This window comes from Macrobrachium rosenbergii, chromosome 39 (genome assembly GCF_040412425.1).
Source record: "Macrobrachium rosenbergii isolate ZJJX-2024 chromosome 39, ASM4041242v1, whole genome shotgun sequence".
Lineage (NCBI taxonomy): Eukaryota > Metazoa > Arthropoda > Malacostraca > Decapoda > Palaemonidae > Macrobrachium > Macrobrachium rosenbergii.
In genome coordinates this window covers 3,004,297-3,020,948 of record NC_089779.1, presented here as the reverse complement: position 1 = coordinate 3,020,948, position 16,652 = coordinate 3,004,297, and the positions used below count along the sequence as shown (strand labels likewise).

Here is a 16,652-nt window from a genome sequence, read left to right as displayed (position 1 = left end):
GGAGTTCCAATAATACTGTTGACTTGACAGGTCCCCTTGGTTGGATGATATCAGTAAGTCTTTAATTGGTTATGAGGCAGGCATATCCTATGTTTGTGATACGGACTAATGGTTTTGAAACAAGGACCTTTAATATGAATTACTTGTGTAATGAGAGAGCGTTCATTTATTAGAGAACGTTCAACGTTTCCTGAATAATGAGTCTGAACCCCTTTTGGATGCGACAAGGACATGCGAGCAAGAGCTGTGTTAGTGGTTACACGTGTTCGAACTTCGACCCGGCACGCACCAGCAGATCATGGGACGTGAGTGACGTGTAGCACGTGACCACAAGGGCGTCCAGTGATCAGGTGTCGCCTCAACCCGAGTGTTTGAGGGAGGTGGCACGTTTGTGCTGATCACTTCATTCAAAATAACGCAGATTAATAGTAGAAAATCTTTCGTCATGTGATATTCATTCGAACTAACTTGTTCTTTCCTCGGTGTATAATATGGATTCGTGCACTACATCGCCCATCAACTCTCACGTTTTGGACTAATTATGCTTCCAAATGATTTAGAAAACAGCATTAACAAGCCAGTGAGAATTCGAAAGTTTGAATACTACCCTAAGCAAATTTTATGTGCATTTTGTGAAGGGAAATAATAAATATCCATCCAACTTCGTTGTCAAGTCACAGGCTCAGGCCTCATTGATTTTGTATCCTTCTTGGGCTAGGTCACGAACGTCTTTCTTCCAACGCTGTTACTACCGAGATCTCTTTTAGGTTGCTACATACCGCCAAACCAGGCTTGTCTCCAGGTACTGACTAATGACCAACCCCTACTAAATCCCTACTAGTCGCTTATCATTCGATAAGCTAAGCGGTGAGAGGCAAAATTGCGGGTCACAGACATTGCGTAAGCGCCACTCGACTGCAACGAAGAAATCATTTCACCGGCAAACGAACGGTTGGTGGAACCTTTCTCTTCACTGGGTCCCCAGACAACTTCCTTATGTTCAGGGCTATCACTAAGCGGATAGGTTTCAGTTGAACTAGGTACTGGGAGCAGAAGGGTTCGTTTCTCGTTCGCGCTGAAAAGAATCTCACCTCCTGATAAAAATGGGGTAAGATATTTCTTGTTTTTAATATCAGGGAATACTAGTCATTGCATGTCTTTCATTCTTAACAAAGAGGGCGGATGTTTTAAATTATGGTGCGTGCAGTTTTCCACTTAAGTCTGCTGTGTATTCGGTGTGACTCGTCCAAGAATACACACACACACATACAGTATGTATATATATATATATATATATATATATATATATATATATATATATATATATATATATATATAGAGAGAGAGAGAGAGAGAGAGAGAGAGAGAGAGAGAGAGAGAGAGAGAGAGAGAGAGAGAGAGAGAACTAGAATTAGCTGCTTTATGAAAATAACATTGGGTTAGAAACTCTGGGTAATATTCGAAGCTTGTAAGTGAATGTTTGTAATAGTTATGTTAATACCTGGAACTTACTGGGTATTAGGATTGGTATTTACAGTTTATCAAAAAAGCATCGACACCTGGAATTTAAGGATTTTTCGGTAGCACTTGGACGAGAAAGAGATTAAAGTGCTTTCCCCCCAACAAGGCAAGTGGTGAGAGAAAGGTTTCATAGAGGCGAATTTCCTACAGTGAATCATACTAAATTAAATGAATTAGTTGCTGAGTCCTTATTTCATTCGACTTACTGACTGAAGATGACGCATGAGAGGATACTTTGACATTATATATATATATATATATATATATATATATATATATATATATATATATATATATATATATATATATATGTTTGTGTGTGTCTGTGAATTAATAACCCTCGAATCTTGCTCTTGTTATTATTTTGAGAGAATTTTCACTACTTTCATCCCTCTGCTTACAGGAGTCGATGACCTGTGTATTGTGATTATCTGCTTACCTGGGGATTAGATTTTCCCTTTGTAGAGTAATTCCTAAATGTATTAATATTTCTATTAGTCGAGAGATGCCCTATATGCTTTGCTGTCCAATTCAGTCTGTAAAATGTAAATAAGCTGCATTCAATTAATCAAGGTATCTCTCGACTGACCTTACATTCCCTTGTTTATTCTCTCGTAGTTTATGAATTGCAGCCCCATTAGCAATTGTTAGAATATGGCAGGAATCTCAGAATTCCTGCCTGCAATATAATATATATATATATTATATATATATATATATATATATATATATATATATATATATATATATATATATATATATATAATAATATATAAAGATAGGGGAAGAAACACTGGAGTGCTGCTCTCGACGCCAGGTCCTTTACTTGGCTAAGTAAAGGACTAGCGTCGAAAGGCCTCAGCACTCCAGTGCTTCCGCTTCTCTTCATGGATTTGATCTTTATTTATATATATATTCATCACGTTCCATATTTTCGTGATTCAGTTATACATATATATATATATATATATATGTAATATTTATGTATATATATATGCATATTCACTCATAGGGTCTGGGAGGAGAAGATTGCTGTGGGAATTGGAGCGGGAATTGGGGCAGCCCTTGTCGGCTGGTGGATATGGCGAAGGTCTTCGACTCCACTTCTTCCGGAGAGGTGAGCTGATTCCGTATCTTTTTATCTCCCGTAAATCTCTGATAAGGTTATGGGTTTCTTTTATGGATGTTCCTCTAAGGAATGACACTGCCTCTTTCATTTTTTGCTGGGGTTTTAATAATAATAATAATAAATAATAATAATAATAATAATAATAATAATAATAATACAATAATAATAATCACAGCCTCTTCTTCTGTTTGGGAAGCTTGAATATTAAAAATTATTTTTATTCCATCTCAATTTTTACATATGAATGCAAATGGAGCAGAAATTATTATTATTATTATTATTATTATTATTATTATTATTATTATTATTATTGTGTAAAAAAATCATTAATTATATAGTAAACTACATTACTATGTAATGTAGTTTACTATATAACTGTGGATTTTTATTACACAATAATAATAATAATAATAATAATAATAATAATAATAATAATAATAACTATGTAAAATAAACAAGCTTGTTTATTTTACATAGTGATATAGTTTACTATATAATTGTGGATTTGTATTACAAAGATTGTTTTTCACGAGTTTGTGAACTTCTTAGCATTATTATTATTATTATTATTATTATTATTATTATTATTATTATTATTATTATACAGAACAATCTTCCTTGGAGTAAAGGTTTACTGGATTTCATGTAACATAATCATTCCCGCATTCATAATTCATCAAAGAAATTAAATATTCCGAAACCAGACATTCATGGACTAAGACATTCTTTCTCTCTCTCACCAATGCGAGAGCAAAATAAATTTCCATGCTATCCACAACCAATTCCTAAATTGTAATAACCTCTGGTGTTGTGATCAGCCCATGGTTACAATGCTTATTTAACTAAATTCCATCAATTTAATTAATGCTCGTACCGAGACTTTGGGACCGGAACGTTTTAAATCTTTTTTCTTTATAGCTAACTCATGTACAGACATAGATAGTTTAGCGTACAAAAGTATACGGATGTATCCACAGTATAATTAAATAGACTCTTCGAAAAATACGTATACAAAGATATACGTTTAATAGCAAAGAAATGACGTATGTATATCCAAAGGAATAGGCATAAAAATGGATCGGTTGACAGAAACTCTGATTATGATAAGGAAATCTGCAAATAAATTCGCTGAAATATTCTTGAAGAGACTGCAAGGAACACTAAAACTTGTCGATTTCCTAAACGTTTTGATCCAATTTCTACCGAAATCCTTTTTGAAAACCCAAGTAATGAGAGAGAAAGGTATAAATGTATAAGTAGTTAGTTAAAAGTCTTCGTGACAGATGAAAGTATTAAAGAAAATAAATACTTTGTTTCGCTGATAGTCCACCCCAACCCGACACTCCGTGGAATACTACGCAAGCATTTGTTTTCTGTTTGGGTACCGCATTTATTGTTGATCACGCTTCCCTTATTTATTCTTCTTCTTCTTGCGCAACGTTAACGTCCTGACAATGCTACGACCAAACTACTATTCAGAGCACTGTCAGGACTCTAATGCAACGTCCTTCATCCCAAAAAACAATTTTTACGATGACAACAATGTGCGTGTAAATCCCTTTCTGTGAAAAATGAAGATAGAATTTGAGGGGAAGAGGAATCTAGAATTTATAATTTGAGAGGAAAAGGAATCTAGAATTTAAGACATGAAAAATATTGCAATGTAGAGGAGCAAATTACCTTAATTCTTATAAGTAATTTGTTGCATTTCGACCAAAGATAACACAGAAAACTGAAAGATAATGATTACCTTAAGAATTCAATATTTACAAGAGCTGGCGTTCCCGGGTGAGGAAATCGAGGTCTCTCTGGGGTTAATGATATTATTATTACACTAGAAATAACTATTTTACACTGTTTTCGATTAAAGGATGTTAACTATTTATGAACTTAAATACAGCATACGAACTAAGAACGAATATTATCACACTTTTCAACAGTTGGGAGGAAGTAGGCGAGGTATCAGAGTTGATTATCTATCCATTAAAATCTGCTCGTGGCATCCGACAAAAAGAAGCACAGGCGGGGATCTATGGACTGTGCGTGGACCATTTAGAAGACAGGTAAGACCAAATGGTATACTTATAAAATACAATATTCTCAGATATACTATCAGGTATATCTGTGTGATCCCAATGGCTAAGTACCACATTTGGCCCATATATATATATTTTTTTTTATAGAGGGCTGAGTTTTGTTAGAACAGAACGTGATACTTTTGCCTGGTCAAATGTACACTTACAGTCTACGAAACTTGGTAAGTCCCTTTGAATTGCGTGGAGGAAATATTCTGCCGCATTATAGGGACTAAATCTACCCTTATGCCTCTCGAAATATAGGCCGATTTCAATTATCCCTATTTTATCTGAGGTTTTTTGAGAAGCTGTTCTCTAAGCGTCTTTGTAGGTTTGTTAAAGGTAATGACTTGCTCCCACCATTGCAGTTTGGGCTTCGTGAAGGCCTTGGTACTTGTGATGCACTGTTGTCAATATCTACCGTCTTGCAGCGTTCTCTTGATGAAGGTGCAGAGGCACGCATGGTTGGTTTAGACTTTAGTGCGGCCTTTGACCGTAAAAGCTAAGATTACTGGGAATTGGTGGATCTTTTATGAACATTTTAAATTAATTTTTTACAGGCAGAACCCAAAGGCACTGTGTTGATGCCCAGTATAGAAGCTGTAGTGATGTCATCTCAATGCTCCTCTTGAACCTTTGCTATTCATTATCGACACTAGTGAGTGGCATACGCCGATCATGCTGCTCTCGAGTTGTTCTTTCTCTGCGCCTTAGGTCTGTGGATGCAAGGTCCTTCAAAAATCTGGCACATACGCGTGGGTGGAGCAGGCTTCAGGGCGTGAAGCTCAACCCTCCTAAAACGCGAAGTATGGCAGATACAGTAATCCAGAACACTTTTTCCTTTGCATCCTGATTGACATTTAAGTGATACGGTTTCAAGTGTCAGTGATTCTTTTCAGGTTTTAGGTGAAACTTTCGACAAGAAATTGATTTTTGAAAAGCATATATGCTTAATATTGCTTCCTCTGTTTCTCGGAAAGTTGGTATCTTGCGGAAAATTTTTTTTTTAATGTTTCGGAAGTGTTTTATCTCTGCTTCTTCCTTCTTTGGAGTGGTGTTCTGCGGTGCGGTCTTTCGGTGCTCTGTGCTGACGTCTCCTGAATTTCAAGTGTATCAGTTCTAGTTATGATTTCCTCATATCTCTTTATTTATTTATTGCTTTTTCCTATAACTTGTCTCTCTCTTTCTGCAGGCTTATTCCTCTTTGGAGCTCTCTTGAGTTAAAGGCTGCTGACTCTGTCCAATGGGTTTCCAGCTGAAGATTTAAAGAGAGAAAGGTAGTAAGGCATAATGCTTCGAGATCTCTGACTGCCATCTAGGCCTAATGAAGAGTTGTGTGATCGGCCATATTTTTCTGTAGCGCATCGTAGCTCTTGTTATTTTGTTGGGCCAGGATGATTGCCAAATGAGAGTTATCTGATATTCTGAATGGTATTCAGCAACGGAACTGTGCCCTTTTGAAGTCTCTGTATAAGTGTTCTGTATTCATGGGCCTGTCACTCACCCTTGAGAACTTCTTACCTTACCCCATCACACGGCATGTCTTAAGGGCCCCGAGATCCTGACGAGAACATCCTGCAAGATAGGGGGTGGGGGGCGGAGGTGTATGTAGGGTTTTCCTCTGTCCTTCACATGACTACTACGGATTTTCTAAGAAGTGATTCCGGAAACAGTTAAAAGTCACAGGAGAGTATAATGCTCGATAGACAGGTTTCGACTTCTTCAAAACAATCTAAGAATTAATGCTTATTTTTCCTTCATTTTTGGTCTAATCATTATTTTTGGCTGGAGTCAAAATGCACTGATAAAGCATGAAACGGCATGTCCTACTTATAGGCCTAATAATGAAGGATATGACGCCTCATGTTACCAGTGTAGGCCTACTCATACCGTCAGATATGACAATAACTTACAATTGTGGATTTTCTTTCTCCAATAAACATTCCCGCAGCTGTGAATTATTATTATTATTATTATTATTATTATTATTATTGCAGAGCCTTCATGGTCCTCAACGCAGAAGGCTCTTTCGTCTCAGGCAGACAAGCAGATCGCCTGGCTGCCGTGGTAACCGAATGGCAGGGTCAGACCTTGACCTTGAAATTCCCGGGCCATGAAAACGTTTCAGTCGATACCCAAAATGGCCTCAGAGACAAACCAGTTCTGGAAGCCAAGTAAGTCTTCAAAAATATTTATATCAGCCTTTTTATTTCGATACGTTTAGTGATCCTCATATTTATTTGTTTATCTATTTCTTTTAGCCTGTAAACATTTTCGCACATAATGCTGCTCTTCCAGTTCGCAGCAATTACTTGGGAATGAGATGGAAAGATTCGTGCGTATAGCTGCTACAGGGATCGTTCCAGGGGCGTCATTTCAGATTTTTGTTGGGGGGGAAGGGGGGGCCTAATCAGCTGAGTTTTTTTATTTTTTATTTTGAGCTATTTTATGCGTTTTTGAAGCCACACGAGCAAGGTATCTCAGCAAAAATTATATACTCCTACTACTACTAGTTTCATCTCATCATCGCTGGTAGCTATTAGACAGACAAAGATCAAGAAACATAATATTTCTGAGAAATTTTATATATTTATGATTGCACATTTAAAAAGAAAACATGCTGTTACTTCTTGGGGCTTGGGGGATAGAGGGGCCAAGTTGAGGCTTGTGGAGGGGGCAAGTTGAGTCTTGAGGGGGGGCAGTTGACCCCGCAGCCCCCCCAAATGACGCCCCTGGATCGTTCACTACAGTCGGCTAATTCTCACGTGCATAACTTCACTGCAGGCGTCATTAAGGCACATTTGAGTTAAGTGAAACATGCCTAAATTTTTCAGTCACTTCCCGGGAGCGGTTTTCCGAAGTTTAACTAAATGACGTCACAGATCATTCGGATACGACAAAAGTTTTGTCTACTTTTGCCAGATTTTTGCGCCTTGTCTCCCTCTTTCTAAATTTTGAAGTTTTGTACAAATAAGATTTAATATATCGAGTTTGTGGCACAAGAATTACGCAAGTAAAATATGCGCCGAGGTTTCTTCGCCGCAATCGAGTTTTCTGTACGTCCGCTACAGCGTATAATCAAGGACACCGAGAATAGATCTATTTCGGTGGTCCCGGTGTAATGCTGTATGAGCCGCGGCCCATGAAACTTTAACCACGGCCCGGTGGTGGCCTATCCCATATCGCTGCCAGAAGCACGATCGATCATGACTAAATTTAACCTTAAAATATTACTGCTGAGGCTAGAGGGCGGCAATTTGGTATGACTGATGAATGGAGGGTGGATAATCAACATACCAATTTGTATTCCTTTAGCCACAGTAGTTTTTAAGGTCTGTGGTTGGACAGAAAAAATACGGACGGACAGACAAAGCAGGCACAATAGTTTTCTTTTACATAAAACTAAAAAAATACGGAGTGTATGATTGTACCATAGGTGAAAAGATAGGTCACATTGTTTCAAGATGATTCAGTCATGTAGGAAGAATGGCCAAAGAGTGCACAGTACAGAAGTCGAGTTATTGGCTCTAAGGTACCTCGAGCGAAACAGTGTGTGCAAGATACAAGTACAATGTGCAGCTTATCTGTGTGTGTGCTCGGGGGATTTAGACACGCTGAGTAGATGTAATGAGTGAACTGATGTTTTGGAAGTTTTCTGTACTGGAGACTCATCCAGCGCTCTTCATTACTGTGCTTTTCCCCCTCTAGATTACGGACCCACAGACTCCCCGGCATTGACTGTGGAAACGAAGTCTCAGTCTGGCTTTCAAAAGTCTTGTACGATGACAAGGAGAAAGTAAGGCTGATATACAAAGGAGACATGGTTAAGGACAGGCCAGCAAGGAGACCGGAAGTTAAACACGAGTTCACACAATACACCGATAGAGATAGAGTGAGTTGTCAGCACATTTTGGCCAAATTTTTGGATTTTGTCAAACAGTGCCTTGATATTGGTCACCAATCACTTGCTTCATTTTACACAATTTTTTTTTCAACAGGCTTTGTATACAGACGTCAGCAGCTACCACCTGGCCTGCCAGTCCTCACTGGACGACCTGAACTCCCGTCTGGATGAGCCCGTCATAATGGAGAACTTCCGCCCAAATATTGTGGTCAGCGGTTCTAAGGCTTACGATGAGGACGACTGGGTCTATGCCAAAATAGGTGGCGTCATTCTCAGGCGGTTGAAGCCATGTGAGAGGTAAGGCCAGTTGCTAAAGAGGGGAAAAAGAAGACTTGGACTGGCTCGTGTATATGGGGACATGGGTCAGCAACCGAAGGTGTGCGCGCCAGACTTGGCACGCATAGTGCCATATCATGGCATTTCTCATCAATTTAGGAAAAAAAAGATAAGACAACAGAGAGAGAGAGAGAGAGAGAGAGAGAGAGAGAGAGAGAGAGAGAGAGAGAGAGAGAGAGTATGACAAGGATACAATTTAAAAAATTTTGATAAAATTATGAATATGCCTGAGTTTGATAACGAAGGAGGAAAGGTGAGGATTTTCCACAAAAGCTGCCATAGGCCTTTCAGCCTCTGAAAGGTAGAAACATAAGCAGGAAGGGAATCCCAAAGCTTGGCAGTGGAAGGGAGGAAACAGATCGTACTATTTTCTGAAACTCAAAAGTCCTTGTGACCTGTCAAGATCAGCATCACCCGATCTTTGAAAGGTGTCACTTCCCGATTTGTAAAAGACTTTCAGAATGTTTTTTTTTTATATAAAATATCACAGATACTTTTCAACTCTCTTCAGGTGCATACTGACGACAGTTGATCCAATTAAAGGAAAAAGAAATGAGAACATGGAGCCACTCGCTACATTAAAGACGTAAGTAGATAATCACATCTTTCTTAGGAAGTTTGGTTTATATTCGAGGATATCTGTCTATCTTATCTATCTATTTATCCACCTGTCTATCTATCTATCTATCTATATATAGATGTGACCGTGCTATTTTGGTCACATGGCTCAAGATTTCTATAGGGTCGTAAAGGAAATATGACGTATCACTTGACAAGGGGAAAATTTTCTAATTTGTTACTGAACACAGCAAAACAGTGTAGGTGAGTCACTGTTTCCCCATGTTTAGTACTAGCCCCTAGGGGATCAAATAGTTTTGTGTATAGTCTGAGGAAGTACTTTTTGGTAGGTCGCAAATAGCTCAGTAGATATACTATAGTAGCCCCAAGGTTCTTTGTAGCAACAAGTAAATCATACAGCAACTGTCCAGAGTTCATTTATTCCTTGGTGTTTCGGTAGAACTCACTACCATCTTTCAAAAGGCGAATGAAGCCAGGGTGCAACTATGCCATATTTATACCTGCAAGCTGGCTTACAGAAATTTTTGGCTGTTTTTGGTTGGTTGTCAAAGCTTGGGAGAGGGGCTGCTCCTCCAAATTGTCGGAAGTGGGATGACTCATCCAGGAGAGTCTGGTTGGCTGATATAGTTGCTTATTGGCCAGCACTAGGTCCTGGGAGCTCTGGTCATAGGGCTTGTTGCCTAACGTAGTGGGCTGCTGAATTGTTATACCCATGGCGCCTTGCCACTCTCCTGACCGTGGTAGGGAGAAGAAGGGTCTTCTGGGTTACATTCAGTGACGGTTTCCATTGAAGGATGGCGAGGGCCTCCTTATATATAGGCAGCAATGGTAACTGCTGCCATCTAGGATTTTTGCACCCCTTATAGTCTGCTGGCGTTGGGGATCACTGCTGTGTTCCCTCATGTAGTGTTGGTATACCGCCCCTTCGTGTAGGTGAACAGTGATCCTCTTGGAGAATCAATGTACAAATGGCAGCATCCATTCTCAGGGCACAATATTTGGTGAACCACTCCTCTCCTCATCATGGGATCATCGCTAGCAATGGGGCTGTTCCTCATGAGGTACTGGGCACTCTTCCGATCCTTACAGTAGATTGCAAGGTCGACTTTTTCGTCTGCATCAGTGGGTTTTAAATGGGTCCCAATGATGTCCTGCAGGGCTGCCCCATCTTTCTTATATTTGGTATTCATGTAGCAGCCCCTGTAAAACAATCTAATGGTCCTCTTACTCTCGCATGGGTCATGGTTCTAATGACAATACCAGCTGTCACCCTGGTGACCTGACAATTAGAATATCCGTTATCCACTAGGGTTTGGGCAACGTGTTCAAGGTCATCTTCCTAGATTCCATCATCTCCCTGGAAGACTGTAGCCTCATTAGGACCACTGATGATCTTCGGCTTCTCCTGGTGGAGGCTCTGATGGAGCGGGGGTCCTATCAGAGCCTCTTGATGACAAGAGAAATGAAGGGCATTGCAAAAGAACTTCGAGAGAGGGAGGACATTGTAATCCATCTTGATTCGCTGGGAGAAGTACCTTCGGAAACTCGACAACATACTTGGAGATCCATCCAAGTTTCGTCGCATCATGAGAACCCTGTTGACAACATTAGGAGGGAGGCTAATTACATAACAGGAACAATTATGCTGCTGTAGATGCTGTACACCTGCCCAAGATTATGGGGCGTTATGACGTTTGCTACATCTATGGCAATGTAAGAACTCCCAAGGCCAACAGCCCCCTTCTCCCCATAATAAGCCAGCGCCCAACTCTGACCTACCAGCTGGCCAAGACTTTTGAACAAAATTTTGACTCCATATGTGCCCAGTGAACTCCACTTTGCTTTGTCCACAGAGTTTCTTCACTCTGGGCCATCGGGATCCAGGGCATCATTGCAAAGTTGGATGTGGAGAGCCTTTTCACCAACTTGACAGGGTCTACAACATTGAACGTTCTAGAGGCATTCCTTTGGCGTCTGCTTGAGATTTGCACTAAGGAGGCCCTGTCCATCGATCAACAAGGGCAAATGTGGACACAGATTGACAGAGTAGCCATGGGTTCTCCTCTTGGTGTGCTGTTCGCCAACTTTTATATGGGGGTTGTCGAGAAGCGTTTCTTCAGTATGATCCTCAGACAAAGATGAACTGGAGGACTCGATCCACACTTAACATGTGAGGGAAGAGTGGATGGCGCGCCATTCCGTTTTTGGGTGTCCATGTTGCCAGCACTCATCAAAGCCTTCACACAGATATCCACTAACATTGGACTCTGCTACAACGGCAATAGTGAATGCCCAGAAAAATTTTAATCCACGGTCACGAACAACTACATTCATTGTGTCCTCTCACACAATTCTTCTTGGAATACCACTTCTGATGTGCTTGAACACGTTGCCCAAACCCTGGTGCATAACAAATATTCATACCATCAAGTCGCCAGGGTGATGAGAAATGACGCCATAGATCATATCATCAGGAGAACCATGGCCCCTGTGAGAGTGAGAGGACCATAAGACTCTTCTACAGGGGCTAGATGAACACCAAGTATAAGAAAGACGAGGCAGCCCTGAAAATCATCATCAGCACCCATGTAAAACCCATTGATGCAGACAAAAAAGCCTATCTTATGATCTACTGTAAGGATCGGAAGACTGTCCAGTACCTCACTAGCAGCAATCCCATGAAGAGGGGAGGAGCGGTTTACCAAATATCGTGCTCTCAGGGGATTGCCGTTCACCTACACAAAGGGCAGGTGTACCAGCACTACATGAGGGAACATGGTAGTGAACCAAAACAAAAGCAGATCATAAGGAGTGCAAAAATCCTAGACAGCAACGACGAACTTTGCCGCCTCTGATATAAGGAGGCCCTCGCCATCTTCCAATGAAAACCATCACTGAACATAACCCAGGAGACACTTCTTCTCCATACTGCCGTCAGGAGAATGGCAAGGCATGCCCCCAGGATATCAATTCAGCTGCCCGCTGCTTCAGGCAGCACGCTCTATGACCAGGACTCCCAGTACCTGCTACCAGCAACCATGTCAGTCAGCCAGACTCTCCTGGATGAGTCCTTCCACTCTCAGTTAATAGGAGCCTCCACTCCCCAGCTTTGGCAACCAATCAAATATAGCCAAAAACATATCTAAGCTAGCTTGCGGGTATAAATATGGCATAGTTGTACCTCTGGCTTCGTTTGCCTTTTAAAAAATGGTAGGAAGGTCTGCCGAAACGTCAAGGAATAAATGAACTTTGGACAGTTGCTGTATGATTTACCTGCTGCTACAAAGAAACTCATTCAAGGGACTGAGAAACTAAAATACAACCTCAACGGCCTCCAGACGGCCATGCTGTTCAGTGAAGTTGTTGTACCCTGTTAAAAAGGATGGCTGCATCGTGCGAATTAATCTTATATTGAGTCTTTTCAGTTTTCCTTATGACTTTTCTCTTCACCATTAATATTGGTCAACAATTGGCCAATGTCCATACTTCCGAAGTATGAACATTGGCCTGTTGTTGAACAATATTAACGTTGAAGAGAAGAGAGTCATAAGAAAAACTGAGAATACTCAATATAAGATTAATTCGCACGACGCAGCCATCCTTTTTATCAGGACGTGCTTAAGAAAGGGTCTATTTCCTTCTTCTTCTTCTTCTTCTTCTTTCTTCTTCTTCTTATTATTATTATTATTATTATTATTATTATTATTAATAACTCTTCTGGAACCCTTTGCTCTAAGGTACCGGATGTTAAAGGATGCCCCTCCTGAATTAGCTACGGCATGGAAGTCAAAGCCCATCTTTGGCATCACAATGAGCATCGACGACACAGGAAGAATTGCTGTTGGAGACAAGGTCTACATTGCCAGGGCTTCTGTCTATCCTCAGTTCAGAGGATATTGAGGTTTCTTCAGAAGAACTGGGAAAGAACTTAGGTTTATTCAGAAATATTTGAGAGATAATGAAGTTTCTTCACAACAACATTAAGGATACTGATTCCTCTTTAGTACTTGAAAGACACAAGAATTACTTCAGAAATACTTCAAGGATACTGAGTTTTCTTCAGAACTCCTTGAAGGACACAAGATTTCTTTAGAAATATTTGAAGGACACAAGTTTTCTTCAGAAATAGTTTGAAGGACGTTGAGGTTTCTTCAGAAATATTTGAAGGATACTGAGGTTTCTTCAGAAATATCTGAAGGACACTGAGGTTTCTTCAGAAATATCTGAAGGACACTGAGGTTTCCTCAGAAATATTTGAAGGGCACTGAGGTTTCTTCAGAAATATATGAAGGACGCCGAGGTTTCTTCAGAAATATGTGAAAGACACTGAGCTTTCTTCAGAAATATTTGAGGGACACTGAGGTTTCTTCAGAAATATTTGTAGAATACTGAGGTTTCTCAAGTACTTCCTGAAGGACGCTAAGTTTCCTCAGAAATACTTGAAGGATTCTGAGTCTTCTTCAGAACTATTCTAATACTTCAAAGAAACTAGATTTGTTCTCAGATGTACTCGAATGATGGTGAGAGTTCTTCATAAATACTTAAAACATAATAAGATTTTTCAGAACTATCTACAGATAAGATACCATACGTTTATTTTAAATGCGTATGTTTCACTAAATAACTGTTATGGTATAGATGATGATTTTATTTTAGTGTGATTGCTTTCAAACGGAGACAGGTCCCTATAACGACACATGACGTCATTTTTTGAGCTGTAAAAGAGCTTTAGATGTAGACGTATATAGTTCAGCAAAGCGTAACTGTACCACATGTAAAAAAATTATGTATAACTTCTAAATTTGTTACGTTTTTGTATCTCCTCTCTGACGTTGTCAGTGGCTCAACTTTCCATGAAATTAATCACAATGCTCTAAAGACTGCCAAACTTTAAGGCGAAACTAAGTGAGGCTAGGTCTATCCATTAAATGACCTTGAAATTTATTCGTCATTATTTACCCAAATAAAATTGGTTGTGACCATTGTAGTCACCGTTTTATTCATTTGTCCTGAAATTTACCATTATTTTAGAAAGGAGACAAACAAACTGGATCAATAGCTGGTTACTGTCTTGAGTTCAAGAACAGATTGGATAGTATACAAGGCAACCATTCCTAGCCATTGGGATTTACCAAGTTCTTTAAATTACACTGAAGTTCGGGTATTTATTTTCCAAATTCTGGACCTACTTTCAAGGTTAGTAATTTCTAATAAAATGTAGGTGCCTTTCACGATAAAAAAAAAAGGCTAAAATGAAAAAAAAAATCCCTCAGACTGCACTGAAGTACAGAAGAAATCTTTGACAAAGAGAAAGATGTCATGAAGTCTGCGGAAAACACACTCCAAGTTTCACTAACTGCTCTATGGCGACAGTTCGGCTGAAAATCGTGAAATGCCGGAAAAGAAAGGCAGTAAAGAAAGCCTGGGAAAAAGAACAGGTGTTGTCCAGACACAGTAACTAGGCTGGGGACATTCCAACAGTCTTTCTCTAGGGGAAAACTCTCCCTGGGAGATGCGTAAGACCACGTATGCTGTCCTCCAGTGGTTCAAAAATTACAGCCTTGCAAGTTACACAGGCAAAATATCTGTCAAATGTGGCCAACGTTGTCTATTAAAACATCCTAATACACCTCATTTATAGCAATGTTACGCAAGATATACTGAGGCAACATTGTTAATGTACAAAGATAAAATTTTAATGCTCTCAGCGAATAAAGCAATCTACAGTGGTTTCTTATATGTTAAATTTTTCAAAAAACCATACAATCGCATGAAAATGTATCCACTGATTCAGCCACAAATCAGCGCGTTTAGTGTGGATTATGTTATGTTTTTCCACTCCCGAATCGGGAAAACAAATAGAAATGAAAGTTTAGATTTTTTTATTGAAATTGTACTCGCTTGAAATGCCAGTAAGTTTTATCGAAAAATTTCTTTTTCCCATATATACATTGTAAAAAGGTCTTCAGTTATAACGTGATTTCAAGGTTTATGCTTTGCGGTAAATTTAAATAGGTTTACGGCCATTACTCCATACTCCTTGGATAGGAGTATGGTAACTCTTCGATGAAAGAAAAGGAGGTATAATTAGCACCAAAAGGCCGAACGGGGCAGCAACTGGAAGGTTTGGCAAGTGAGGCTCGCAGATCGGAGGTTCGTCGCGGCCTGCACTCAACTGCAGCGCTACAATTGAAAGGCAGCTCGTGACAGACTTACAACAATCAAAACATGAGAGTGACCACTCTCACAAAACACAATGACACCTAATTCGTGTCGTACAAAGGATTTACATTACATTTCATACCATTCAAACAAGCTCGTGTGTCGCGTTTCGGCATCACGAAGCAACAACACCGATAACACTCATTTCCTTTCACTTCAGATCCTCTCTGACCTCCCTACCACCTCCACAAGTCTTATCTTGGGTTTTACATTACACTATACACCGTCATTCCTGACCCATTCCTGCATTCTAAGTCTTTGGTTGGGCTATTGCTAACTTTCTTTTCGGTCTCGCTCGCTCACTCGTATTGTAAGGGACCGCGGCCCTACGGGCACACGTGTGCGTGAGTCAGCCATCGACAAAACAGGACAACAAGCATCCCGCTCTCTCTCTCTCTCTCTCTCTCTCTCTCTCTCTCTCTCTCTCTCTCTCTCGTGCGTCAGCGGCGATCGCTCGAAGGAACGCAACTTCTACCATACAATATTCCGGTCTATTTCTCTCTGACCACTGTTGTCTTGATTCATGTACAGTCACCACTACTTGCATTGCCATGCAAGCATTCTGATCTTGCAGTCATAATGTTCCACCGAATCTTCTGTATCAAACTGTGTGTATGTTTCTGTTTGTGAAGACGCCAAACATCTCGCCATTTCATACATATTATGCTACTGCATTGTATTCATTAATCTGTCTCGAATCTCATGCAAATCTCCCTATGTGGAACTTCCTGGCCTTTCCATTGATATATGTTTTATCATTGTACATTTATTATGTCTCTCACAATCGCCATCTGTTTGTCTGACGACAAGCAAAAAAAAAAAAGTGTAAGGAAGGTGTTGAGTGACATACTGACTGGGTGTTGTCTAGTTTATTACTGGTTCCTTA

At 39.9% G+C, this 16,652-nt stretch overlaps 2 protein-coding genes across 2 annotated transcripts in view; one reads left to right on the top strand and one right to left on the bottom strand.

The window, feature by feature from the left end:
• The window catches only part of LOC136825654 (enoyl-CoA hydratase domain-containing protein 3, mitochondrial-like), a 53,492-nt gene that overhangs the window by 1,435 nt on the left and 35,405 nt on the right, over nucleotides 1-16,652 (bottom strand). The window lies entirely within an intron of this gene.
• On the top strand, nucleotides 272-14,789 carry LOC136825649 (mitochondrial amidoxime-reducing component 1-like). The gene is made up of 8 exons (XM_067082288.1): nucleotides 272-1,108; nucleotides 2,534-2,638; nucleotides 4,591-4,713; nucleotides 6,723-6,899; nucleotides 8,434-8,617; nucleotides 8,724-8,926; nucleotides 9,477-9,551; nucleotides 13,282-14,789. Exons 1-8 carry the CDS (start codon nucleotides 1,104-1,106, stop codon nucleotides 13,442-13,444), a joined length of 1,035 nt encoding a protein of 344 aa, XP_066938389.1. The 5' UTR covers nucleotides 272-1,103; the 3' UTR covers nucleotides 13,445-14,789.